Source organism: Globicephala melas, chromosome 1 (assembly GCF_963455315.2).
Source record: "Globicephala melas chromosome 1, mGloMel1.2, whole genome shotgun sequence".
Classification (NCBI taxonomy): domain Eukaryota; kingdom Metazoa; phylum Chordata; class Mammalia; order Artiodactyla; family Delphinidae; genus Globicephala; species Globicephala melas.
Genome location: NC_083314.1, coordinates 1,369,280 through 1,395,249, shown reverse-complemented (window position 1 = coordinate 1,395,249; position 25,970 = coordinate 1,369,280). Strand labels below are relative to the sequence as shown.

Below are 25,970 nucleotides of genomic sequence, written 5' to 3'. Positions count from 1 at the left end.
AAAGTGTCCCAGGAGAGGGCACTGAATTCATTCACTGTCGGGGAATTCCTCAGCAGGGATAAACCGGGTTGATGAGCTGACGGGTGGCAGGAGGCAGGGCTGGGGGGTCTTGTCCCCCTCATTTCAGGCCTCTCAATCCTCTTAGAATAAGATTCAAACCCCGGACAGAGGTCTAGAGGGTCTGGCACGACGCTGTGCTGGTGGCCACTGTATTCACACGTGGAAGTATCTGAAATGTGGCTGGTGTGTCTGAGGAGCTGACATTTTAAAATTTATTTAAAAAAAATTTTAAATTGAAGTACAGTTAATTTATAATGTGTTTCAGGTGTTCAGCAAAGTGATTCAGTTACATATATATATTCTTTTCAGATTCTTTTTCCTTATAGGTTATCACAAGATACTGAGTAGAGTTCCCTGTGCTAGACAGCAGGTCCTCATTGTTTATCTCTTTTATGTATAGTGGTTTGTATCTGCTAATCCCACACTCCTAGTTTATCCTGCCCACCCCTCTTACCTCATTTAGCTGTAACTGGTTCGATCAGCACAGACACAGAACATTGCCATCCTCACCCAGAGCTGCGCAGGACAGCGCACCCTGCCCGCCTGTGTCCACCTGTGCGCACCTTCTCCTCCCCACACCGAGGCCGCGCTGGTCTGTGGGCCCCGAGGACGTGCCAGGCTCATGGCCTTTACACCATGGTTCCCTCTGCCTGTGGCACCTTCCCCCACTGCTGAGATGGGTGGCCTGCGCGCCCCTCTCTGACCCCTCCCTGACCACCGCTCAGAGGGTGAATGAGAGCGGACCCGGCCATCCATCACAGTTTTGTCCGTGGGGACTGGCCTGCCGCGTAGCCGTTTGGCACTCGGGACAGACTTACGAGACAGCCTGAGTGAGCCGCACGCAGAGGAACGTATGTGCAAAGGCGCCGGGGAGGCATCGGCGCCGGGCGAGCCAGGCAGGGCTGGCAGGAAACAAAATGAGAAGGGAGGCTAGTGGGGGGGGAGGGGCAGCGGGGTCCCCCAGGGAAGGCGCTACAGCTCCTGACTTGGGCTGCCACCGGGGATCCCACTAGCTGACCGGGGACTCAGCTGGAAGAGACCAGGCAGCCGGAAAGCCCAAAGCTACCCGGGACAGGGAGGGGGCAGGTGAGGAAGGACTGGGCTTCGCAAGGGGTCCACCCAGGAAGCTACCGCTTCCAGCTCCGTTTGGGGTTCAGGTGGAGGTGGCCCCCTCACCTGAGGGCCTGGAAACAGCAAGGAGTAGCTTCAACCCTTAGAAGCAGCAGGAGCCCCAGAGGCATCGTCTCAGCCTCCACCTGAGCCAGCGTTCCTACCTGGCCCAGCGGTGCCTCCCTCCCCTCTAGGAGGTGAGCTGGATAAAGACGGGAACTTTGTCTCTTTCGGCCTCATGTCCTAGCACGGGCCCTGCCTCGTGGGAGGTCCTCACGAAGTACTCATTGAATGAACGAGTCCATATTCCCCCTCTCAGAGAGCCCTGAGTGTTGAGAGTGGAATCTGGGTCCCAGGCAGTCTGCAGGGCAGGCAGCAGAGGATAAGACCCCCATCCACACTCATCATCCCAGTGTCTTTGAAGGTGAAATTGACTCATCTTGTTTCCGAATCAAGTCAAAATTAACTTCTTCCAAGATGCTTTCCCTAGACGACCCCACACCCTCTAAACTCAAATCCACCCACACCCACTCGGGTGTTTTCACCATCTAAAGACATGCCATTCAGAGCGCGCTCATCTCCGGGGCCTCTGTGACCTCTGTTCCTCACTTGGGGACTGTGACCCTCTCCTCTGGCCTGTTTCAGGGGCAGGGCCCCTAAGGGGCGGGGCTTGGGCAGGCAGGAGAGAGAGGTGACAGGAAAAGCTGTGGCCCAGACCCATCTTCCCAGCCAGAACAAACCTCCCTGTGGCCCCAGACCTGTGGCTTGAGTCACCTTCCTTTCTTTCTCCCAGGTCGGGGGTCAGACTTGGTTCAGATCCCGGCTGCACCACTGACTTCCTGTTTCTGAGTGTGTTTTCTCATCTGCAAAACAATACCTCCTGGGGGGTTACTGGGAGATAAAATAGTGTCTGCAGAGTGGACGGACTGGTGGTGCCGGCCCTCCCTCCATCCACGTCCACATCCAGACTTTGCTTCACCTTGTTATTGGGGTAGGAGAGGCAAAGTCCAGAAGACCTGATTCAAGATTCTCCTGCTCTAAACACCCCCATAACTGACAGCTGAATTAGAGAGTGTTTGGGCTACGGTGGACTTGGGGAGCTATCAAATCTACCTCCTTGCTTTACAGATTTGGTGGGGAGGATGGAGGAGGGCATCCTCCTCCATCCACCTGTCCAGCATCATGAATCAAGTTAGGGATACCGCTGGAACTGGATCCCAGGTGGCCTGGCTTTCGTGCCTTGTGATGGAAACAGATGCTGTTAAAAGGTTGGTCCATGGAAGGCTTTTAGCCACTGCTCGTCACAGGGGAACCTCAAGGAGGTAGCCTGGCACCGTCACCGAGTGCCCAGGTGCTGGATCCAGGCTGCCTGTGCCGCTTACCCGCCTTGTGACCTTGGTGAGCCTGTTTCCTCGCCCGAAAAAGAAAGATGCGGATGCTGGTACCCACCTCATAGGATGATTGCATTCAAATGAGATGGTCTACGTGAAGGGCCCAGACTGCGCCTGATTTGTAGGAGCACAGCAAATACTTGCTGTGGCTATCAATAGATCAAAATGTTAATATCAAAATAATAGAGAAGCATCTAGAAACACTTCATATCTGGAAACCATTCTAAAGATAATCACTTTCAACCCCCAGGGGCTAAGTATGGGCTATTATAGCAATATGGGCCACTCCTGTCACCTCCCTCAGGGCCCTTCTACATCCTAAAGGTGGCAAAATTATCATTATTTAAAGATGAAATGAACATTTATTATGGCTAGCATATTAGGTTGTAGATGGGCCAAATGCATGATACAACGGACTTGTGTTTTTCTGTGCTGTCATGTATACTTTATAGGATGTTGGGCCCCTTCCGTCATCGGTGTGCACTGTACTTTAAGGCCCATTTTGTAGGACTTTTATAACGGAGGCCAGATAGCGTAGAGGGAAGCACACTGGCCCTGGAGTCACCAGGCCCGACTGAAATGTAGGTTTGCCACGTATTAACTGGTGACCACGGGCAAGCTACCGCCTCTTCGAGTCAGAAAACTGCAGAGGCTGGGCTGGATGATGTCCAAGGCTCGGTCCAGCCCTGGCAGACTATGGCTCAAAGCAGAATCTTACAATCTGAAGTGATAGTCAAGGTCTACAGGGGTTGGGCTTTGGTATCCACGACGTACTGTTGGTCACATCTCCGGTTTATTTGACTCTAAGTTCTTAGGGACATAACCCTCAATCAGAAAACTATTTCTATTGAATCCACGATGTGCTTTACGATATTCTTCTCTGCACGTGGCTCCCAGGAATGCATTACGGAGAACAGCTGGGCTCCTGCATGGAACACCCACGTCTCAGGAAGCGAGCGAGTGACCATCATGTGGTCCCTGAGACCATCCCTGGGCTTCTCAAGTCCAGCTCACAGAATTCCCCACGAGCATAGATTCTGAGGGTCCCTTCCTCTGCAGAGCAGAAGGGCAAGCTGAAAGTGAAGGGTGTGAGCTGCGAGTGCCAGCTACAAAGGACAGCAGAGGTGATGGCTGGAGGAGCCCGGAACACACAGAAGCTGACCGGACTGCACTGTCTGTTCAGCACTGGGTGTCCAGCACGGGAACCCTGAGTTGTCAAGAAGTGCATTAATGTGCTCAGGGTCTTTTGCCAAAGGGGGAAAGGCAGGGGTGTGCTGCCCTTAGAAAGATTTCCATCAACATAGGTTTGAAATATGCAGTTCCTGTTACACACCAGCTTCCCTGGCGCCGGCTACCTCGGGGCCTGCGGACAAAGCTACAAGAATGAAACATCGCTACACACGCCCCAGGGAGTATGGGAGAATGCACACGACGTCCTAGGATAATAAGTCCACAGCCAGGTAGTTTTAAGGGGTAGGCTACCTCATGGTTTTTCAGTAAGGATCTGGGTAGGATTCAAATCCGACTTAATTTACCTTAAATTAGCTAGTCTTCATTTACTCGTCCGTTAAAACGTATTTTTTATTGAGCCCCGAAGATGTACCAGGCACCCATTTCAGGGGCTAAGTCTGGAGTTTCAGAGACACCCACTGTTCACCTGGTGTTTCCCCTGGCATGCCCATGCCCTGGGGGGTGGGCACTACTTTGTGGTTTTCCATCTCAAGTCTCATCCTGCTGTGGGCTTCAGGCCCTCACCCCCTCCCTGCAGGTTGGACCGGGCTGTGCTCCTTGCCGTCAGCCTGGGAGCCCCCATCCACAGGGCCGGTCTCCGCAGTGACCTCTGCACGGAGGCAGATGGGCATCTCGCTGTGCAGGGGGCGCAGTCGAGAAAGACTCCTTTTTCCTAGAGAGAAGTCTCCCTCAGTCCCGAGCTGAGCACGCACTCTATCCCTGAGCGCGCAGGACCGCCGGGACAGAGGGCGGCTCCCCGGCGGAGGCCTCACCTCGGCAGGTCGCGGGGAGAGGGAAGGGGGACAAAGGAAGAGAGAGCACGGTCCAGGCTCGGGACTTGAAGCCCTGCCCCCAGAGCGCCCGGCCCGCAGCTCAGCGCCCGGGGCTCCGCTGGAGCGGCCGCGGCGGGGAGAGGGCGGCGCCGGGCGGGGCGGTATATCCAGCGCGGCGAAGGGCGGGCCCGCCAGTGCTTGGGCCAGGACGCGCCGGGTGGAAGTGCCGGGAGCAGCAGCCGGGAGCTGTCACGCGCGTGGTCGTCGCTCTATGGGCACAGGGAGCCTCTGAGCACGAGAAGACCCCGCTGCCTACCCGCACGTCGCGAGCCCCGCACCTCGCACCTTGCCGCTCGCTTTCCGGGCCCGCGCCCCGCGCCGCCATGAACCACTCGCCGCTCAAGACCGCCCTGGCCTACGAATGCTTCCAGGACCAGGACAACTCGACGCTGGCCCTGCCGTCGGACCTGAAGATAAAGACCGGCACGTCGGGCCAGCAGCGCGTGCAGGAGCAGGTGATGATGACCGTCAAGCGGCAGAAGTCCAAGACTTCCCAGTCGTCCACCCCGAGCCACTCCATCCGAGGTAAAGGCCGGATGCGCGCGTGGCCGGGCGGCGGGGCGCGGGGCGCGCGCAGACCCCAGCAGCGCTCCCCTCCGCCGCCGGGTCTACTGTGCAGCCGCCGGTCGGCGGCGCGCTCACGGTGTTGGGGGGTGGGGGCGCGGTGGGAGACGCAGTCAGGGCCGTTCTCGGGGCCCAGGGCTTTCTCTTCCCCGGCCTGCTCCGGGGAACTGTCTCCGCGTCCTGTCTTACCCGGTCGCCCGGGGTCGTGCGCCTCCCTCACCCCGCCCCATCTTGCCCGGACTTAGCTGCGGGATCTCAGTGGCTGGGGGGGTCTGGGGGGAGGGCGGTGCGTGGCTGCCCGACGGGCAGGGAGTCACGGAGACCCGAGTGGAGGCCCAGGAGGTGCGGGCGGCCGGGGAGGTGGCGCAGGGAGCAGACAAGCCCTTGTGACTGCGCGGCGTGGTAGCGGGAGCCTCGCACCTGGAAGAGGCGTGTGTGGTTCCGAGGTCGCCCCGGGCCAGTGCGGACCCTGGGGACTGAGGCCGGGAAGGGGACCAGGATGCCCTCTTTCCCGTGGCTGAGAGAAACCCACTTTCCTACGAGATTCGCCCTGACCCACTCAGCTTGCCTAGAAACAAGTGTCTTAGGGGCAACTAGGGAATTCGGTGGCCAAGGTTGGGAATGCCCCGCCCTCGACCCCCCGCCTTGCTGGGCCCTCGTGGTGGGCACTTGTCCATCTAGGTGCCGGCCTGGCCAGCCCTCTCCCCTCCACGGTAAGCTCCGCCACCTGGGGGCGGCCAGGAGAAAGGGGTAGGACCCCTGAAACGCAAGGAGGAAGGTATGATACCTGACAGGGCCCTTTGCGGAGGATTTTTAGACCAAATGCTTTCATACAAACAATTCCCAGTGAGAATTACACGCGGATCAGGGTACCTTCTGTTTACTTATTTAAATGCTAATAAAGACCTGCAGACTGCAAACAGTACGGGTCATCCAAGATTTACTTATTGAAAAAAAGAGATACATTGATCAAGTCAGGAGTTCATGAGAGAGCTGGGAGAAGGTAGTAAAGAGGGGGGACAAAGGAGATGAATCCTCACCGATCCTCCCACACATGCGTGCGTACGTGCGCGTGCACACACACACACCAGCTCACGATTTCAACCTCTGTGCCCCCGCCCAAGTGGTCCCCGTGTAGAGCTGAGGGGGAGAAAGTGGCTGGCGGAGGACTCCCCTGCACCCCAAACCCAAAGGTCTGTGCGGCTGTGCCCCCTACTCCTCTCCTCCCAGACCCCCACTCGAGGTCACAGCCTCCAGAGCGCCTGCCCCCTTCCCTTTTGTTTGGTAGCTGCTTCCAGCCTTATTTGGAAGTAGGTTTGGGAAACAAAGTGCCCTTCCTGGCCACAGCCCAGTCGCAGCTCAAGCCAACCTCGTCTCTCCCTTGCTGCAGACTCACCTGTCCCCGTCCCGCTCCCACTCCGTCCCTGGCCTGAGCTGGAGGCTCGCAGCTCCAGAAAAGTCTCAGACCAGCCCCGGTGCCCCAGACACCCCCTCTGATCCCTCCGTGGGGCGCTGGCTGGGCACTGTGCCCCTGGCCTCTCTCTTTGTGGGTGACACATCCATCCCTCTTCTCTCCACTTCTCCATCCCAAGGTCCTCCGGGGGCGTCAGCAGGCAGGGGCGGACTCTGATGGCTAGTGCGTCCCTCTCTGAGGGCTGACCCTGGAGGCATGTCCCCTCTACCCCTGGCTCTGACCAGTTTCCCCAGCGGCACTGTAGCTGGGAGAGGCCGTCAGGCCACCTGCAGCTGGCGTTTCTGGTTTATCCGGCTTTGTCTCTTCGCCAGCACCGCCCAGGCGTCCCCCGTTTGCTCTGTGACTGCCTCTCCCCGCTTTGGTCCTTCTCTGTCCTGTTGGTTTCCCTCCATGTGTCTGCTCTGGTCCCCGGAGGGGTGATTGGCGGCTGTGAAAGGACCACGCCCCAGGCCATCCCCCTCGCCCCCTGCACAGACTCGAATTCTCTTTCAGTTGCCCGAGACAGAAGAGCAGGTTTCTCTGGGGTCTTTGATTCTCCCGGGCCCCCGCCCTGAAGAAGGCCAGGTGCGCCCCACTGACCGCAGAGGAGCTGCCTCTCCCTGTAGCCCTGTAGGACAGTCAGGGGTCAGCCACCCACGATCCTGGCAGTAGGAGTGTCTTTTGTCCGGAGCCAGCCCGTAGGGCTGCCTTCCATCCTGTCAGGGAGGGGCCTTGAGCCGCCGAGGGCTGGGTGTGGGACCGCGTGGGAGAAGCCTGGCGTGAACGCCCGTCTCTGCCGTGCCCTCCCCAAACACGGGCCCAGACGCACGGCCCACCCTGTTGGGCAGTCCCCGGTTAGGGAGGGGTTCTCTGGGGCCTGGAGGCCCTGCAGGAGGAGGCTGCTCGGGACCCGCCCACCCATCTTCTCCTGAATGGGGCCTCTGAGCACTGCTGCCCACGCTTCCCGAGGGTCCCCGTGGGCAGCGGGAGGAACCCGGGGACGTGGCTGCCCAGCCGGAGATCAGGGCTGGGAAACATGACCTCCTTGCGGCGGGCGGGGAGCCGCTGCGGGGTGGACCGTGGGGAGAGGGACTGGTGCGCTGTCGTCTGGCCCGAGCGGAGACACTGCCATTTTCATGCCCTTAATGCTCCGCTTGGAATCTCTTCCTAAAGCTGAACCCAAATCTCCTCTGATCCAAGTCCGAAGCCGCCGCTGCCACACACACACACGCACACACTCTCACACGCGCGCACACACACTCACACATACATACACATGCACACACACATACACACTCACACAGACACACGCGCGCGCACACACACACGCACACATACACTCACACACATACACTCTCTCACACACACGCGCGCGCACACACTCACACATACATACACACACACACATACACTCACACACACATACACTCACACACACACACACACACACACACAGCTCGGTGGAACCAGCTGCCTTCCACACAGCATTCCAGGGAGTCCTAACCCACGCGCCCTGCGCACTGCCCCGGGAGCCATCGTCAGCCTTGGGCCCGAAGGTTCTGTCTCCATTCTTCTCAGAAGCACCATTTCCCACCTGTGATGGTCAGAGGTGGGGGTGGGGTGCGCTGGGCAGGTGTCCTGCTCCCCAGGGCCCTCCTGGGGGCAGGCTTGTGCCCAGGGGAGCCAAGACCCTGTCTTAGGGCCCCGCTGGCCGGCTCCCTGGATTCATGGGGGGCTGTGTCTCGGCGTGACCCTCCACCCGGGGAGGTTCTGCTGTCTCTACTGTCCTGGAAGGTGTCCTGCCCTGACCACAGGCTGGGCACAGGTGTCTCTTCTGGGGTTATTTCCTCAGGACCAAAGCTGAGACGAGCGGAGGTACGTGGTGTCTGTGCTTAGGCCTGCCCCAGCAGGGAAACATCTTAGTTAAACTTCAAGCAGAGCAGTTCTCATTTCTTCACAATGCCTCCTCTAGGAGCTGAGGGCTTAGCCAGGATTTCCACCGGCCTGTTACAACACATGCAAAAATGCCGAGTATTCCGGGGTGTTCCCCCCCCCCCCCCCCCCCCCCCGCTCCTTTGCTAAGCTCATTGACAGAGATTAGAAAACAAATAAACAAAACAAAAGAAATTCCTCTCCCCACACACGGAATTGTAAATATCAATAAGCCACTTGTTCTAGGTTTGAAACTCTGGGAGCTACTTCTGCGATAGGGTGTGACCCGTAGAAGTTACGTGATGTTTGAACAAAACAAAATGGAGGACTGTTTTCCATGGAAGGTAGCCTCATGTGAGGCTCTTTGTAGGCACACGCCACACAGGCACGCGTGTATGCACACGTATACCCACCGCTGTACACACACACACACACACACGTGTCCTCACGCACACGCGCACTCACACGCGGCCCGCCTCGCGGCAGCTTGTGCAGCGGCAGGAGTCCCACTGGTGTCAGGAGGCTTGAGTTCTCTCTGATCTGTTGCCAGCTGCTGTGTGATCTCGGGCAAGTGGCTGCCCCTCTCTGGGTCTGTGCAACTGTAAGAGGTGGGGTGAGATCATCTCCAGATATTTCACTGGAAATAGATGTATAACTCACGGCCTCTGCAGACCGTTTCCCCAGACCATCTGCAGCTGCAGAAAAAGCTCCTCCCCTCAAGACACGGCCCTCACGGTTTCCTTCCAGGAAGCATCAGATCCCCTGCGATGTTCGAGGGGCAGGAGCCCGGCTGCGGGACAGTCCGGGGTCCCAGACATCTCCGTGCCCTCTTCCGACAGTTCTCCTTATTGTCTAACTTAAATTCCTCTTGCTGTGGGCCTCACCCTGCTGGGCACCCTGGATGGGACGGATTTAGGGGGTGAAGTAAAGGCGTTTCTGAGGCCGAGAGGCAGTGGACTTCCTTTCTGAGGCTTTCTGTGCTAAGGAGCAGATGTAAGTGCAGAAGCAGCTAGAAGAGGTAGGAACCTTGTGAGAGGCAGGTTCACAGACATCCCTCTCTGGGAGGGCCTGTGGCTAGCAGGGACGAGGGTGTGGGGAGACTGGGGTGGAGGAGAGGCGTTTCGGGCAGCCTCTGCCCCTGGGGCAGCCCTTAGGCCAGGCTGGCCGGTGTCCCGAGGGCCTTCTCCAGGTGGAGTCTGGTCCTGCGTTGGGGTGGGTGGAGAGCGCCCCCAGCAGACACACACAGAATGTACAGCACGGAGTGCGTCGAGCAGGTAGCCCGGGTGCTGACACGGCTCCCAGGGCGTTGGGGCGCCGGGGTGGGGGTGGGTCTTCTCCAGGAGGAGCTGGTTTTGTGCAGGGTTTGGGCTCCAGGGAGAGGCCTGCCTGAGAAGGAGAGCAGGAATGTTTCAGGCGTGGCGGGTGTGACCCATGGAATGCTTGGGGGTGGAAGGGTGAGTCATCCCTGCGAAGGTTCACCCGTCCCAGTGGGGAAGGAATCCCGGGGGTCCTGACAGAGGGCTGCCCAGTGACACCGGGAGAGTCAGGCCGCCCGTGCAAGGCCACAGGGAAGGGGCTCCGGGTGCTGCCGTGTGCGGGGTGGGTTTTCTGAGATGGCTTGTCACCCGGAGCAGTGACCCACAGTGAGGCTTGCAGCGTGGGGAGCGGCCGGCCATGCTGGTCCACAGGTAAGGCAGACCTCTGCTCTCTGACCCCAGGCTCCTGTGGGAGGGCGGATGCCTCGAGGCAGACACACAGTTGGGCCACGCGGAAAGGCCCATGGGCCCTTCCAGCGACAACAGCGGGTGCAGTGCTTCCCGGGAGGTGGGGTGACTGTGGGGCAAACTGGTGCTGGGACCCCCCTCCCTTCCCACCTCCCTGAGAATATAGCCTTGGGCGTTCTGGCTCCAGCCTCTCCCCGGTTCACCGACCCGCCAGGGACCTCTTTGGGTGGGAGGGGGGCCTGGACCCCAGTCCCCTGCTGCGGTTATGGGAACACTGAGCCTCAAGGCACCAGAGCTGGGCAGGGGGACCGTACCTCACCGTACCCTGCACTGAGAGGACAGGCAGCCTGGGGCACGGGGACCAGGTGGGGGTCATCAGGAAAGACTTCCTAGAAGTGACGTCCAGTGAGGTCAAGGGGCCAGTGGAGAAGTGCAGGCCATCAGAGCTGTCCCATCACTCTCAGTGAGAAGCTCCATGTTCTTCCTGCTGAACTTGACTTTCAGAGGGTGGTACTTCCCAACCAGACCCCCCAGGGTCAGGAGAGGGAGCGCTCGCTTCTGCTGTGGGAGTAACAGTCTCACAAATGGCTCGCCTCCCGCCTGCACCCCTTCGGGTATCTGGTACACTGCAAGGTGTGACTGCAAGTGTGTGAGATGTCTGGACACCCCACCCTCGAAACCTTGGTGCAAGGGCAGCTGCCTCCCGCCGGAGCAGCAGTGCTGGCTGGTGTGATGGCAGCCACATTCTCACAAGGAGGCCAAGCCAGGCAGCTCACGATGGGAGTCAGGCATTTTGACCCCCAGTTGCAGGTGATCTTGGGGAGATGCCTTCAGGAGCTGCCTGGAAGGGCCTGGAGGCCTTGGCCCAACCAGAAGTGAGAGTTACAACCCACACCTGTCATCACCACAGTCCCCCCTGGGTCACAGGGACTGGCCTTGAAATGATAAGGTACTCCAGAGGTCATCTGCCTCCACGGCAGAGAACTCCCCGCCTGTCACACAGAGGAGAATGAGAGGGAGGCGGGCAGGTGCAGGGTGTCGGGGAGGATATGCTTCACCTGATGACCAAGAGGGCGAGTGACATCACTGCTGACAGACTCCCTCCCCAGCAGGGCGGAGGCTCTGTGGGAGCCTGCCCTCCACGGAGCCTCCTGGAGACGCCTCTCCCATAACTCTGTGTCTGTCACCACCCCAGATTTTTCATCCAAAGCAGCTGGCTGACCCACGCTTGCCCTTGGGTGAGAAATCCCTGCCCAGGTGAACCCTGCCTTGGCCTGCCCTGGAAGGGGTGTCAGGAGGGGAGATAGACGGGACGCTGGCTGTCGGCCACCGGGGTTCCTGGCTGCAGCCCCTTTTCTCGGTGAGAGCGAGTTCTGGGCGTCCACGCCCATGAGATTGCCTCCAGACTCCTCCTGACAAAGGCAGCTTTTCCAGAGCTTCTGGAGAAAGGAAGAGGCATGAGCTGCCTGCATTCAGCAGGGAGCTTGGAGCAATTCAGAGCCTCAGGGGCGTCCCTTCTGGAGCCAGGCCTGGGCCTGGGGCTTTCTGGGGTGGGGACACCTCTGGGGGACCCTGAGGCAGGCAGCAAAGGAGGTGATGATGTAGACTTTGATGCCCAAACTTCTTCCTTGCTGAGCCCTGTCTCTAGAGAAGAGAGGTCAGGCTTCTCTGAATGCCCAGACACAAGTCACTGTAATCACACAACCACGGGACGTTGAGGTCCAGAGAGGCCAAACCCCTCTTTCTGTAGAAGAGGAAGCCAAGGCCGAGAGAAGGCAAGTGCTTTGCCCAAATGCCGGAGCCAGGACCAATTCCAGCACCGCTAGGCGCCCAGGACAGGGGGTCTGTGCCACAGCCGGCAGCCCCAGTGGCCAGTTGATCCTCCGTGATGGGGAGCATGGAGAATCAGGGACACTGCCCCTCCTGTGAGCTGTTGGGGGTCACCTGGCTCTGGACAGAGGAGGTGGCACCAGGCAGGGACATCTGCCACAACCCAAAGCTGCCCCTCTGCTCTGTCTTCTCCCCCCAGCTCAGACGCTCCAGCGCTCACCCCCAAAGGCTTGGGAGTCTGAGGGAGCACAGCCGATGGGGAGGGGTCAATTGAGCCAGGTGGGATCCCGGCCGGACCCTTCCCCTGATGCTGGGTCAACCCCCTCTCCCTGGATCGACTTTCCCCAGGGGCCATCGCTTAGTACGAGTGTAGGACCACCCTTGCTCCGGACGCCCAGGCCATGGGGCCATGGTTCCTAGTCTAGGAAATGGGGCACCAGGCAGGATGTGACCTGGGGTACGGACGGCAGGACAGCCTCTTGGGCGGGGCCCGGCTGCAGGTTTTGAACGTGGGTTTACAGACGGCTGCGATTCAGTGGCTGTGGCCGAGGAAGGAAGGCAGACTCGGCACGGGACACGGTGTGAGCAAAGCCGCAGGCAGGTCACTGTCAGCCTCGCTTCAAGGGCAGCAGGACAGCGGGAAGAATTGGGCTGTCCTTTCGGGTTCCCCAGCCATCCGGTGAAGGAGCCTAGCGTCCAGGCTGCCTTCTGAAATCCAGAGCCCCTTTACCCTTAATAAGAGTAATGGCACTCTGTCCTCCCCAGAGCCTGTCATCTGTGGGCCCCCAAGCACTCGGAAGACAGTTCATTAATCCTCACCGGGCCTTTGAGGTTGGTGGCCGCTCCCCCTGCAGCAGCTGGGGCACCTGGGAGATGCAGGAGGGGGCGGAAAGCTGGGCTCGGGGACCAGAGTCCCGCGTGGCGTCGGCCCCGGACCCTGCGGAGCTGCCCTGCGGCCCTGAGGCTCTGGAGCTGCCATGTGGAGCTCCGGGCTGTCGTCCATGAGTGGGAAGGCCATCCTTGTGGAACTCGGAGTTGTAATTCCCTGGACCGGGATGACGGGGGCCTGAAGCCCTCCAGGCCAACTCCTGACCTGTAGGTGTCTGCCCACCCCTGGCCACAGGGGTAGACCCCCAGGAAGGGGTCGGCCGAGGCCCTCGGAGCTGACCCTGCAGCCATCTGGCTGTGGAGGGCCGGGTGGAGAGAGGGAGAAGGTGAGCAGACGGCTGCTTCCCCGTTCTCCTCCTCCAAGGCCTCGGCCCTGGTCTCCGAGGGCCGCAGGGCACCAGATGCGGAGGGGACGCCGTGGGCAGGAGGGCTGTGGGGAGCGAATGGCCTAACCCTTGCCCCTGTCCTCAAGGTTCCATGTATGACGGCCTGGCCGACAATTACAACAGCTGCGGGACCACCGGCCGAAGCAGCTACTACTCGAAGTTCCAGGCGGGGAACGGCGCGTGGGGCTATCCGGTAAGGAGCGGCTTCCCGCAGGGTGTGGGCTCAGGCTTCATGGAGGAGAAGGCGTGTCCTGGTCGCCGAGACAGCGGTGCAGGGTGGGAAGGGTCCCCGAGGGGAGGCCCCCCAGCTCTGACTGGGTCCGTTTGCTTGGCCATCATTTCACACGTGGCTCTCACTGCAGCCTCCTGTCTGACTGGATATTTCTGAATGTCTCAGATGAGAACATTTTAGAAAAAGCATAAAGAAAACATCATATTCAAAAGAAAAGTCCATTTCCCAATATATCTGATTTGATCATAGATTTGAAAGATGTTTGAATTCTCATGGTCCAGTCATGTATAGGTTAGATGTTTCTAGAAAAATCCCGAAGGAACCCTCTCCTCGGTATGTGCTGATGACCAAGGATGTGTGCCCAGGGGGGAATGTGGCTTGAGTTTGTAAGTTGGACAAACCCGCGTTCAGATTCTAGCTGTGTTACTTACTGCTGAGCATGTGACCTTGGGCAAGATTCTTCTACCTCTGGGTCTCAGTTCCCCCACATGTAAAATGGATATAACAAAGTCTACCTCTGGGGATTGTTGTCAGGACTAAACGAAATAATGTGCATTAAAAAAAAACCTGATTGGGCTTCCCTGGTGGCGCAGTGGTTGAGAGTCCGCCTGCCGATGCAGGGGACACGGGTTCGTGCCCCGGTCCGGGAAGATCCCACATGCCGCGGAGCAGCTGGGCCCGTGAGCCATGGTCGCTGAGCCTGCGCGTCCGGAGCCTGTGCTCCGCAACGGGAGAGGCCACAACAGTGAGAGGCCCGCGTACCGCAAAACAAAAGAAAAAAAAAAAAACAACCTGATTATAATCATTCTTAAGAATTTTTTTTTTAAATTAGCATGAGTAGACATTATCCTAGATCCTTTAATCCTGGCCCTGTCACTGTCTTTCTGTGTGATCTCATCCCGCTATGCCCGTCCGCCCATTACTGAACAAATATTTCTTTAGCCCTAGCTCTCCATCAAGCACCAGGGCAGATGCCCTGTTTCAACCATACAAGCCCACGCAGGAGTTTTCTTCTGCTCCACAATCGGGGTGTCGGGCTAGGTGACACCCAGGTTTCCTCCCAGTCTGCAAATCCTGTGACTTCCCTTTCATTTTGCTAATTCCAACATTAGCCTGTATTGTTCTGGAAATCCTTCTGTGAGGCCCTTCAGGCCTGTGCAGCTGGGGATAAAGGCCGCTTCTCCGTGGGACTCTGGGCTCCGTCCGCTTGGGCCTCAGGTTTTAGCAGCTTTCGCTTTGAGTCCACATTGCTCACAGATGTCGGGGTCCCGGGCAGGAGAGAGGTGGGAGGTTTATGAGTTAGGTGTTCCTTGCCATCCACTCGATTCCTTCCTACATAAGGTCTCACTGGGGCTGATTTGGGAGGATTTGTCTTTCGTCGCAGCTTTAACTAGGTTTGCTGTGAATTTAGTTCCCTCCGTTTTTCCCTATTCTTAATGTCAGTTGATACCCTCAGCGCCGATAACTGATAAATACAGTTGACTGAGCCCAGTAGGCGGGCAGACCAGGCATAGGTGTGAGTAAAGGGCTTTGACGGAGAGACTGATGACCAGGCAGAATCTGAGAAGATGACTTCGTAATGCCCGTGAAAAGGATTAGGAGAGACCCAAGGAGGGGCAGGTCCCTGGACGGGACCAGCAGTCAGATGAGTAATCGTGCTGACCGCGCAGATGTTCTGTGTCTTTACAATGTTGCGTTGCCCAATCAGAACTTGGCGCTTGGGTTCCCGCCCTGGGCCTCTGGCTGCTCTCTGACTCTGTGACTTTAGATCGAGCTCTGATTTCTCTGGGTATCAGTGTTCTCATCTGCGCGTGCTTCATCTCCACTCAGGGGTTGACGTGTTACATTAACCGGGACGTGTCATCAGATGAGGGGTTGCTACATGTGGGGATCTGTAACCAGGACCTGCAGGGAACTCGTTCTGAGGGCCTTCTTGGGAGAGCCTGTGTGCGGCTGGGTTCAGCGCTGCTTCTGGTCCATTAACTCGATCCTCACCAGCTCCCAGCTGCCCCTACACCCTCCCTGTGACTGTTTTCTGACGCCCGGTGAGAATTCCCTCCTTTCCCGAACCCCAAGGCTCAGCCCTCGTCGCTCCTTCTCTCTGCCGGCGGGATTTCAGAGTGACTCAGTCAGGAGCTGCCTGGACACGTGTTCCGGCTTGCTTAGCTCAGGAGGGGCTGTGGGACACGGGGCTTTGGTGGAGGGAGGCGGATGGGTGGAAGGATTGCTGCTGGAGCCGAGCACGTCAGCCACGATGGCGGAACCGCTAGTCAGGACTTAGGGGAAGGGGGGCAGGGGGCAAGGCAATAGGGGAGCCATGGGATTTTCCCAGGGATTGGCACAGCTGAGCCAGGGGAGTTCAGTGCCCCCCCCCCAAGAAACGAGCGCAGAGGGCAGGGGGAGGGAACAGGGCCCACGGACCCTCCTCAGAGTAGCCTCCATCTGCCCTGGGAGGACCGCAGACAGATCGTTGCTAAGCTGGAAGAGTCCAGCTGTGCTGCCATTGCCGGAAGTGTTTCTGGAACCTCTAAAAAAATTTTTTTTATAAAATATAATTGTTGTTAGTGCCATTTTAGCGGCCATCTAAGAAAACCAGCCCCATTTGTGTGTTGTCAGGACCTGTGTTTGAGCGGAAATGATATTAAGCCCTCTGAGAGCCTCACTCCTCAGACTTGTCTTGTTTCAAATATCAGATCAACTTCAAATAACAAAGATTGGTGACCACTGACGACGTATTTTATTTAAGTATGCAAAGGATCTGTTCTAAAAATGTTTAAAAAGCAGTGGTGGTACCTTATGATGTTACCTTATATTCTAATTCAGCAATAGTCTTTTAATTTAAAAAAACAGATGAGATATATCTCATCCTACCATTTATAATCTATGATCACTTATATCACAAGATAAGAAAATGGAATATAGACGGTCTTGTCATAGAATGAAACAGAGTTAGTCTGACACACAAAAAGCATCAAGGGGCTTAAGGAAAAGAAGAACCGGTCCCGAGAAAGTCGTTGGCCAGTCGTTCTCTATTCTCTCCTGGTCCTCGGAGACCGTATCTGCTGGTCAGTGATGCCCAGAGGCCCAGGGAGGAGCAGGTGAGCTGGTGCAAAGGGTGGGGCACATCCAGCCCTGTTTCTCAGATGAGCAGACTCAACTCTTTTGTCCCAGTTCTCAGAACCAGACTCGGGGACTATGTAGGGACCGACAAGGTTGGCATTTCATAGTTGAGGACACTCAGGCCCAGTAAGGACAAGGGTCACATGGCTGGTTAATGGGAGAGCAGACGAGACCCCTGGCCTCCTAACTCCTAACCTGATGGAGTTTCCTTTCATCGCCCCAGACATTTGCGCTCTTTTGTTGGGCATTTTATGGGATGTTTTCTGGTGGTTTTTTTTTTTTTTTGCAGTCTCAATATTTAAAACTATAGCATGTTCTGGGGACTTGGAACAGACGCATGGGTTCAAATCCCTTCATTTCCCCCCTTCCGTCCCCCAGCCAAGCCTACTCTTTCCTTGGTGAGTCAGCCTCACACAAAAGACGCAGGGCAGTGGCCCCTTTTTCCTTCCTAGACTCAAGCTGGAGCCACTCAGCTGTGGGGGTCAGGGTGGGCTACCAATTAAACATAAAGAAATGCAATATTTGCGACATGCTGATCCTACAGTGTTACTTGTTTACCTGATAGTCAAATGTAACTGGGGGTCCTGCATTTTTATTTGCTGTATCTGGCGTTCCCCAGGTCAGGGTGTGTTTCCACCCATTCCCTGTAATAAAAACAAGACTCCCTAAGTGCCCCTGTCCTAGGTCGGGGACCGAGGCAGAATTACTTTAGGGGAGCAAAGGGAGGCTGACGGCCCCCCTGAGGTCCTTGTACGGGGCACTTTGAACACGTCCCCTGGGTCGGCTGACAGCAGGGTGAGGGAGGAGGGAGCAGAAATCACTGAAAGCATGTGGGTTTGTCCTGGATGACGTTGCGGCAGGTGGACAGTTTAGCGTCCAGGGAAGGTTCTGGATTAAGAGGAGGGTCTCCCTTTCCACCGCCTCCGGCCCCAAATGGTTTTCCTATTTACAAATCAAGAAGCACACCTAGAGCGCTTACGTCCCTCTGGGCGTCACGTGGAGTGAAATGTACTTTGGTTGTGGACGGGCCTAGAGCATCCCGCCGGGAGCCGGGAGCCGATCCCACGCGCACAGCAGCTGGGCCAGGGTATCCCGTGGGGGCATCGTGCTGAATCCCTCCACCGTGCTCTGTTACACCAGCCCAGTGCTCGGGGTGGGGGCAGAGGCCAACACTCCCCGGGAGAACGGCCAGGGGAAATTCTGCCTTCATTCTGGCCACTGACCCCATTTCTCTGCCTTAATCCACGGTTCAGGGAATTCCCCTGTGGTCCAGTGGTTAGGACTCCGAGCTGCCACTGCAGGGGGCACGGGTTCAATCCCTAGTCGGGGAACTGAGATCCTGCATGCCGCACGGGGAGGCCAAAAAAAAAAAAGTATTAAAAAAAAATCCAGGATTCGCTAGCAAATCTTCCTCCCAGCCTCTTCTCAGCTGCACTTGCTTAACTGATGTGTCAGTATTTGGTGATCCCATCACGACAGGGTCTCCTGGACCACGTGCTGGGAACCCTCTCCCTGAGGGGGACTGGTCCTGCCCACCCCAGACCCAGAGACACCTGGGTGGCCCTCTTCTGTAGATGAGAGGGCTGAGGCTGTGCACAGCTCCGTGGGACGTGGGAGCCCAGGCTCTGGTGAGCCACCTGTGTGCAGGGTCTGCAGGCGGCAGGGCCCAAGGCCGAGGGGCTGCTGGAGAGAAAACGGCAGGACTCTAGCCCTTGAAGCAGAGAAAGGTCCCAGTAAACACAGACCCATGGCAGGTGGTGTGGAGGGACCAATCCTGGGCCCTCAGCTAGCTGGATGACCCTCGGCAAATTCTTAACCTCAGCTGCTTGCCCATCTCTGAAATAGGGGAGAATTTCTATCTCGAAGGGCAGTCGGGGCTGTAGATAGGACACACCCGATCGGGTAGGAGGCCTGGATTCTGGTCTCAGCTTGGCTGCTACAAGCGGAGGGAAGGACCCGGGGGGTCTTCACCTCCTGAGACCTTTTCTTATCCACGGAGCAAGGCTGTTGGACTAGACCTAGCCAAGGACCCCTTCAGCCCCAACTTTTCAGGGCTCTGTGCGGCTCGAGAGCTTCCTCTGGACAGCTGCGGGACACACAGCCTGGGCCTCACGGTGGTCTCCGGGGCCTGCAGGTGGGTGAGGGCTTCTGCATGACCTCCCCGCTTTCATCTGGGCACCTCCAGGCGCCGGGGAAACAGCAGGCAATAAACCCTTGCAGCAGGATGGAGAGCTGGTGGGCCCTCATTTCCTTTAGCTCTACAGAGGGGAGGCGGGCCGGTAACTCCCACTGCTTAAAAACCCCGCCCCGGGGCTTCCCTGGTGGCGCAGTGGTTGAGAGTCCGCCTGCCGATGCAGGGGACGCGGGTTCGTGCCCCGGTCCGGGAAGATCCCACATGCCGCGGAGCAGCTGGGCCCGTGAGCCATGGCCGCTGAGCCTGCGCGTCTGGAGCCTGTGCTCCGCAACGGGAGAGGCCACAACAGTGAGAGGCCTGCGTAACGCAAAAAAAACAAAACAAAACAAAAACCCCGCCCCGCCTCCGGCCCTGCTCCCCTCTCTCAGCTGGGTTCTCTGGCGGTGCCTGCCCAGCGTCCCCCTGCCAGCAGTGACTCACCCCCACCCGGTCCCGCGGGCCCCGGGCTCTCGCCCAACGAGGATGCTGCTGTCAAGGGACAGAATTTGTCCGAGACAGGAGGCGAGGGAGTGGGGGCCGCGGGCCGGCCCCCCGCCCGGGCTCCCTCCTGTAGGAGCAGCGCCCGGCTGGGCGTCACTGAGGCTGGAGATACCCCCTCTGTTCAAACTCATACGCCCACGTCGGGGTGTCCCTCGGAGTGGCCATGTGCATGGGGTGGCCCTGCTTTCTGTGCCGGACGATCCTGCCGGCCCCGGGCCGGAGCGTCCTTCTGAGCCGCTTTTCACCGAGGGCTGACTCCAGCCTCTCGGAGAGGCTGCTCTTCCTGGCTCAGATTGGGGGGGGGGGGGCAGGGACTCTTTAGAAGCCAGGGGTGAGGTGGAGGAAAGGCCACTGGCCTGGGCGTGGGGCTCCCCAGCACTGCCCAGCGACCGCTGCTGGCCCTCCATCCCTGCCGGGCCCCAGGGGCACCATCAGACTGTCTCCTCGGCTCTGACGTCCTGTGTTGTATGTCCTCCCTGGGGGGAGAGGAGTCGGCACTGCGGGCCGGTGAAGGGGGAGGACCCGGCCCGCAGATCAATGCAAGCGGAGTCCCAGGACGGGCTCCAGGCGGGGAGCTGGGCTTGGGGGCTGCCCTTAGCCGACAGGAGCGGGCTGAGGGGTGCTGCCAGGCTTGGAGCTGGGACCGTAGCCCCTGGGCCGTCCTTTGTGAGTGCTCACAGGCACAGGCATCGCTCCGAGAAGGGCAGCTCCAGAGGCCAGGCCCAGGGGAAGGTAGTCACCTGTCACTGTCCCAGCTGGTGGACCCTCGTGGGGGAGGGAGGCAGGCAATCGGTCGCAATGTCCAGAGAGACGTGTCCGTCCGTGCAGGGGACTCAGTGTGGCCACTGTGTGGTTGGTGGGTGGGAGCATTGGGCTTTGCCAGCCCTGGACAGTCTGCAGGGGCCCCTCCCAGATGGGCTCGGGAAGGAGTTCCCCCTCCTCTGAGAGAGGACCGAGCCTGGTTTTACATCTTCCTTTGGCTTTAATCCACCTGTCACTTCCGGTCAGCGTCTTTCCCCAAGAAGGAGGCTCCCCTGTGATCTGGCTTTGTTCCCACCTTCCTTCTGACACACGTGTCACAGTAGAGCCGCTGAAACCTTAGAGGGAAGATTTGAAGAATCAAGGACAATTGCAAACTTCTTTATTTCGCTCCAGAAGAAAATTAGTGAGTTTTAGTTTTGCCTTTTTTTTTTTTTTAACTCCTGACAAGAACTAATCTACTGAGCCAACAAGACTTGAAAGCCCTAACACTCTAGTTAAAAACAACTAACAGGGGACTTCCCTGGTGGTGCACGGTTAAGAATCCGCCTGCCAATGCAGGGGACACGGGTTCGAGCCCTGGTGCGGGAAGATCCCACATGCCATGGAGCACCTAAGCCCGTGCGCCGCAACTACTGAGCCTGCGCTCTAGAGCCCGCGAGCCACAACGACTGAGCCCACGAGGCGCAAGTACTGAAGCCCGCATGCCTGGAGCCCGTGCTCCACAACAAGAGAAGCCACCGCAATGAGAAGCCCGCACACCGCAACAAAGAGTAGCCCCCGCTCGCCGCAACTAGAGAAAACCCGCGCGCCGCAACTAGAGAAAGCCTGCGTGCAGCAACGAAGACCCAACGCAGCCAAAAATAATTTATTTAAAAGAAAACAAAAGCAACTAACAGACGAGACACCAGCGTGAGAAAGGGTGTGATGAAATGCTGGGGTTTGCAGCACGAGCTCCTTAACCCTCTCCGGGCCTCAGTCTCCTGGTCTGTCATCGGCGGGTGGCACCAGGTGACCACCCAACCTTCTTCCCTAGCACCAGCCCTGGTCCCCAGGGTCCTGGAGGTCTGGGGACGGAGCCCTGGGGTTCTGGATTAGCAGGAAGTGCCGGCTTTGCCAGGACCGCCACCTTCACGTTTGTGGGCTGTCAGTGGGAGGAAGCCCAGTCCTCAGAACCCCTTGAATTATGGAGCGGTTTCAACGTATACAGGTAATCCTGTTTCCACTTCCCAACCTGATCCTTCCACCTTTGTGAGATCTGGACGGGTGAACTGGTTCCTGTTATTCCGATTTTATTCGCAGGGAAGTCAGGCTATGGAGAAGTGCAGGGGCTTGCCCGGGAGGTACCTCACAGGTAGACTGGGCAGAACTGGGTCCAGAGCCCAGTCAGCTCTGCGTGGGGTGTCGGGGGACACGAGGAGAAGGAGGAAGAGTCAGAACCTTGTCTCCTGCCCGGCGGGCGAGCGACAAGGGCTCCAGAGCCGGGAGGGAGGAGGGGCCCTGAAGGAGGCCGCCAAAACAAAGCCCTGGGCAGGTCGTCCAGGGCCTCTTCTGGTTGCAACTGCCTTTTGTCACCAGACTCCGCTGACAAAGGCAGCAGCCTTTCCCGTAGGTGGATGAGGACCTCACCCCGCCCTAGGGTGGGGCTCAGCCTCCCCCGCCCAGGGCCCCGCCCTGGCATGCCTCCACCAAAGTCTTCCAGCGCAGGAGAGCAAACTTAGCTGAAAAGGAAAATCCAGTGGGGCGGGGGTGGACGGAGGAGGTGGAGACGCAGCTGGGGAGGGGTGCAGCTTTGGGGGCTCTAGCAGGGGGCACCCCCCACACACACCTGCACAAGGGCGTGGCCCGGAGTGGGGGTGAAGACAGCCTCCTGGGTTTGTTCTGAAGCTCTGAGCTAGGCTGGGGAGAAGGGCGAGTGTGACTCCAGCGGGGCTGAAACGACACTAAAAGTCAGAAGCCTTACAGCCCTGGCTCTAGTTGGGGAAACGGAGAGGCTCAGAGAGGTGAGGTGACTGCCCAAGGCTGCACAGCCACTCAGGGTAGAACCAGGGCTAGAACCCGACCTCTGGGGCCCCTGCCCTGTGCTCCTGGTCACACTGTCACAGGAGGGGACCTTGGCCACTGCAGGCAACAGAGTTTCATCTGATCTCTGCTGTCAGAGGTTTTACAAAATCATCACACCAGCTATATTATTTACTCATTTTTAATAAACTTCCTTTTAAATTTCAGTGCTTTCATTTTGAAAAGAAACTTTGTATCAGTAACTTGAGAGAAAAAAAAGTATCCTTTGCCATAAAAGAAGGCTTACCATAATTTAGAATCAATAACAATAAATAGAATGGAAACAAATCATTGCTTAATTCCAAGTGGGTAAAAAGGCTTTTTATCTTTCTGCTCAGAAGGGAGGTTGGCAAACATTAAAGACACATCCAGGTGGCTCCCCCTCCCCTCACCGGTGACTGCCCTGTGCCCAGCTGAAGGCCTTTTTGAATGGAGCATGTAGATCTTTTCTTTTTCTTTTTTTAATATTTATTTATTCAGGCCGTGCCAGGTCTTCGTGGTGGCATGTTTTTTGGTTTTTTCTTTTTAGTTGTGGCATGCAAACTCTTAGGTGCGGCATGCATGGGGGATCTAGTTCCCAGCCAGGGATGGAACCCGGGCCCCCTGCCTTGGGAGCGCAGTCTTACTCACTGGACCACCAGGGAAATCCCTTGAATGGAGCATTTAAAGATGAGGTTTCTGGCCAAGGTCTGTGGCCCTCTGTACTAACCCAGGGCCTGCCGGGCACCAAGCCCTGTAGGATCAGTTGCTCCTGGGGAGGGTCGGTAGGAGACCCCAGGCTCTCCCCATCTCCCCGCAGCCCTAAGCAGCTCTGGGAGGCCCACAGAGCTGGGGGAAGGGCGAGGTGCCGTGGGGGAGGCGTGGAGGGAGCTGGGGGGCTCGGGGCAGGCCCTCCTCCCTCTGACTGCCCCCGAGGCTGGGAGGGAGGTGGCTCAGCTTCTAGAGCCCAAGAAGCTCAGGACGACTCGTCTCAGTGCAGAGACTCCGGGCTCGGCCTCAGTCGGCAGTCTTGACGTGATGTCCTGATTTCTCAGGGCAGCTTGTGTGCACCAGGAACGAGCATGGGTGCAGGGCATGGGGGCCCGCGCTCGCTCCTCCATGCCTTCCCTCTCGAGACCCCCCCAGCCAGCCCTGCTGTGATCACAGGCCGCCTCGCCCGTAGGCGTCTCTCGGGACAGAGGGCCTTCCAGCCAGGCTCTGTGGGCAGTAGAGCCTTATCACGTGTCACACGGCCGGTCAGCTGCACTCTTCTTAAACGTTTCCCACCATCGGCCAAAGAGGAAGAGCCGGCATCTCTTATGTCTGGGGCTCTGGGGAGGGGTTTCTAGGTGAGGGGGCAGTGAGTAGCCCGAGGTGGTAGTGGAGCCTGTCCTGCAGAAGCTCTGGGCCATTTAGACTTCACTCACGTCACCAGAGTCTGGTGGCCACGAGGCTGGAGGACGAACACCGGGAAGGTCAGAGCCCTGGGTCCTGGTTCAGGGTCTACCCCGTCTTAGCCTCAAGTTCTCCGAGCTTAAGAGGTGCTCTCAGAGAGAATACAGATGCTGCTGCCTGTCCCGGCGCCTCCTCGGCCAGGCGGGGGACGGAGGCCGTGAGGTTCCAGCAAGAGGTTGAATGGGAGGGCTGTTTACAAACTGTGAAGTACCAGGCCTGCTATGGGGTCCTTAGGATAAGCTCAAGGCGCTTCCAAAGACCTACCCGCCTGAGTCCACCCCCAGCCAAGTGCTGTGTGTCCCACACAGGCGGGTGTGCACGTGGAGTGTGTGTGTGTGCACATGCACACCGGCTCGTCCTCCAGTCGGGGCTGCGTCACCAAGCCCTGGAGGGTCCAGCCAGTCATCCCTTCCTTCCTGTGAAATGTTTGGCTGTCTCCTCAGTGGGAGTGGGTTTTTCACCAAGGAGTCTCCAAGGAGCTCTTTGTTGGCCAAGGAAGAATCTGCTCCTCACGATGTTGCCGTCTTGCAGCGTCTGGCCCTCTTCTTATGGCTGGCACGTGCCTCCTGGCTCAGGGCTCGGGCGGCAGTTCAGGGGCACCCCCGGTCTCCCTGCACAAGGTGGGGTGCCTGGCCCCATGGGATCTCCCTGACGCTCAGGAAGCTGGCACTCCCTCGAGGTTCCAGGAGCTCTTTCACGTGGGAACCTTGGAGGGGCCCTCACTTTGCCCTCCCCAGGATGAACCATCACGGGGAAGAAGGGGTCGGCCTCTGGGTTCCAAAGTGACCACAGAGCACAGGGCTCCTGGGGGGCAGAAGGACCGTGCCTCGGACACTCCTGAGCCCATGAGAGGGGTGGCCGAGGTGCGGGGATCCTTTGCCTCTTGGGACTGTTGACAGCTGCCTCTGAAAGGCAGACACCTGCCAGGGGGTGCGTCCCAAAGTGAAGCCCAAGGTTTCCACGAAGAAAACCTGAGGTCCTTGTCCCACAAACCCATCCTGGCGGGTCAGGAGCTGAGAAAAGCCCACGTCTCAGGTGTGCAGGGGGAGAGGTCCAAGAACAGAGTTTCAGGAAATAGTTTCTCCCACAGATTAGTGATGAAACAGGGAGCAGGATGTGAAGGCAGAGCTGGAGCTGGGAGCTGGATGCTAGAGCTGTGCTGGGTGCTGGAGCTGGGAGTGGGGTCCTAGAGCTGGGTGCTGGAGCTGGGAGCTGGGTGCTGGAGCTGGGTGCTGGGTGCTGGAGCTGGGAGCTGGGTGCTGGATAATGGATGCTGGAGCTGGGAGCTGGGAGCTGGAGCTGGGTGCTGGAGCTGGGAGTGGGGTCCTAGAGCTGGATGGTGGAGCTGGGAGCTGGATGCTAGAGCTGTGCTGGGTGCTGGAGCTGGGAGCTGGAGCTGGGAGCTGGGTGCTGGAGGCTGGATCAGCTGGGTGCTGGATGCTGGAGCAGCTGGGTGCTGGAGCTGGGTGCTGGGGCTGGGAGCTGGGAGCTGGAGCTGGGAGCTGGGTGCTGGAGCTGGGAGCTCGGTCCTGGAGCTGGGAGCTGGGTGCTGGTTGCTGGAGGTAGGTGCTGGGTGCTGGAGCAGCTGGGTGCTGGGAGCTGGATGCTGGGTGCTGGGAGCTGGATGCTGGATGCTGGGTGCTGGAGCTGGGAGCTGGATGCTGGATGCTGGGAGCTGGGTGCTGGTGCTGGGAGCTGGGTGCTGGAGCTGGGTACTGGAGCTGGGAGCTGGGTGCTGGAGCTGGGAGCTGGAGCTGGGAGCTGGGAGCTGCGTGCTGGATAATGGATGCTGGAGCAGCTGGGAGCTGGAGCTGGGTGCTGGCGCTGGGTGCTGGGTGCTGGAGCTGGCACCGTTGTATTTTCAGACATCACATGTCACGGAGGCCAGCTCTCGGCCAAGTGCTGGGGCACACAAACGCACTTTGTGCCCCCCGTTCCCGCCCCGTCGCCAGTAGCAGCAGGAGCCACGGTGGGCCTGACCCTTGCCCCCGGCCTGAGAGGCAGACTTGGAGCCTGGAGCCCAGGAGGTCAGGTGGCTTCTTTCCCCAGAGTTGTGGCCTCTGTCCCTGGAGAGAGCAGCACCTCCGTGAAAGACCCACAGGCTGCAGTCCGAGCGCCATAGGCTCTTCTCTACTTGGGCTTCATGGTCCAGATACTTCAGAAAACTTTTCTGAATTACCCACAACAGTTCTTACTCCTGCCCTGGTCACTGGGAGTTCAGTCCTGACCCTACAAGGTGATAAGGGACGTGCCATTATTAACCAGCTCTCTGGTGAAATCTACTCGCAG

General features: G+C 58.3%; 1 protein-coding gene across 1 annotated transcript in view; it reads left to right on the top strand.

The window, feature by feature from the left end:
• The first annotated feature begins 4,795 nt into the window (after positions 1-4,795).
• The window catches only part of PKP1 (plakophilin 1), a 40,907-nt gene continuing 19,732 nt past the window's right edge, over positions 4,796-25,970 (top strand). The window contains exons 1-2 of the mRNA XM_030844374.3: positions 4,796-5,149; positions 13,488-13,594. Coding sequence (XP_030700234.1) covers positions 4,948-5,149; positions 13,488-13,594 — 309 coding nt within the window. The 5' untranslated portion in view covers positions 4,796-4,947. The remainder of the gene's footprint in view (positions 5,150-13,487; positions 13,595-25,970) is intronic.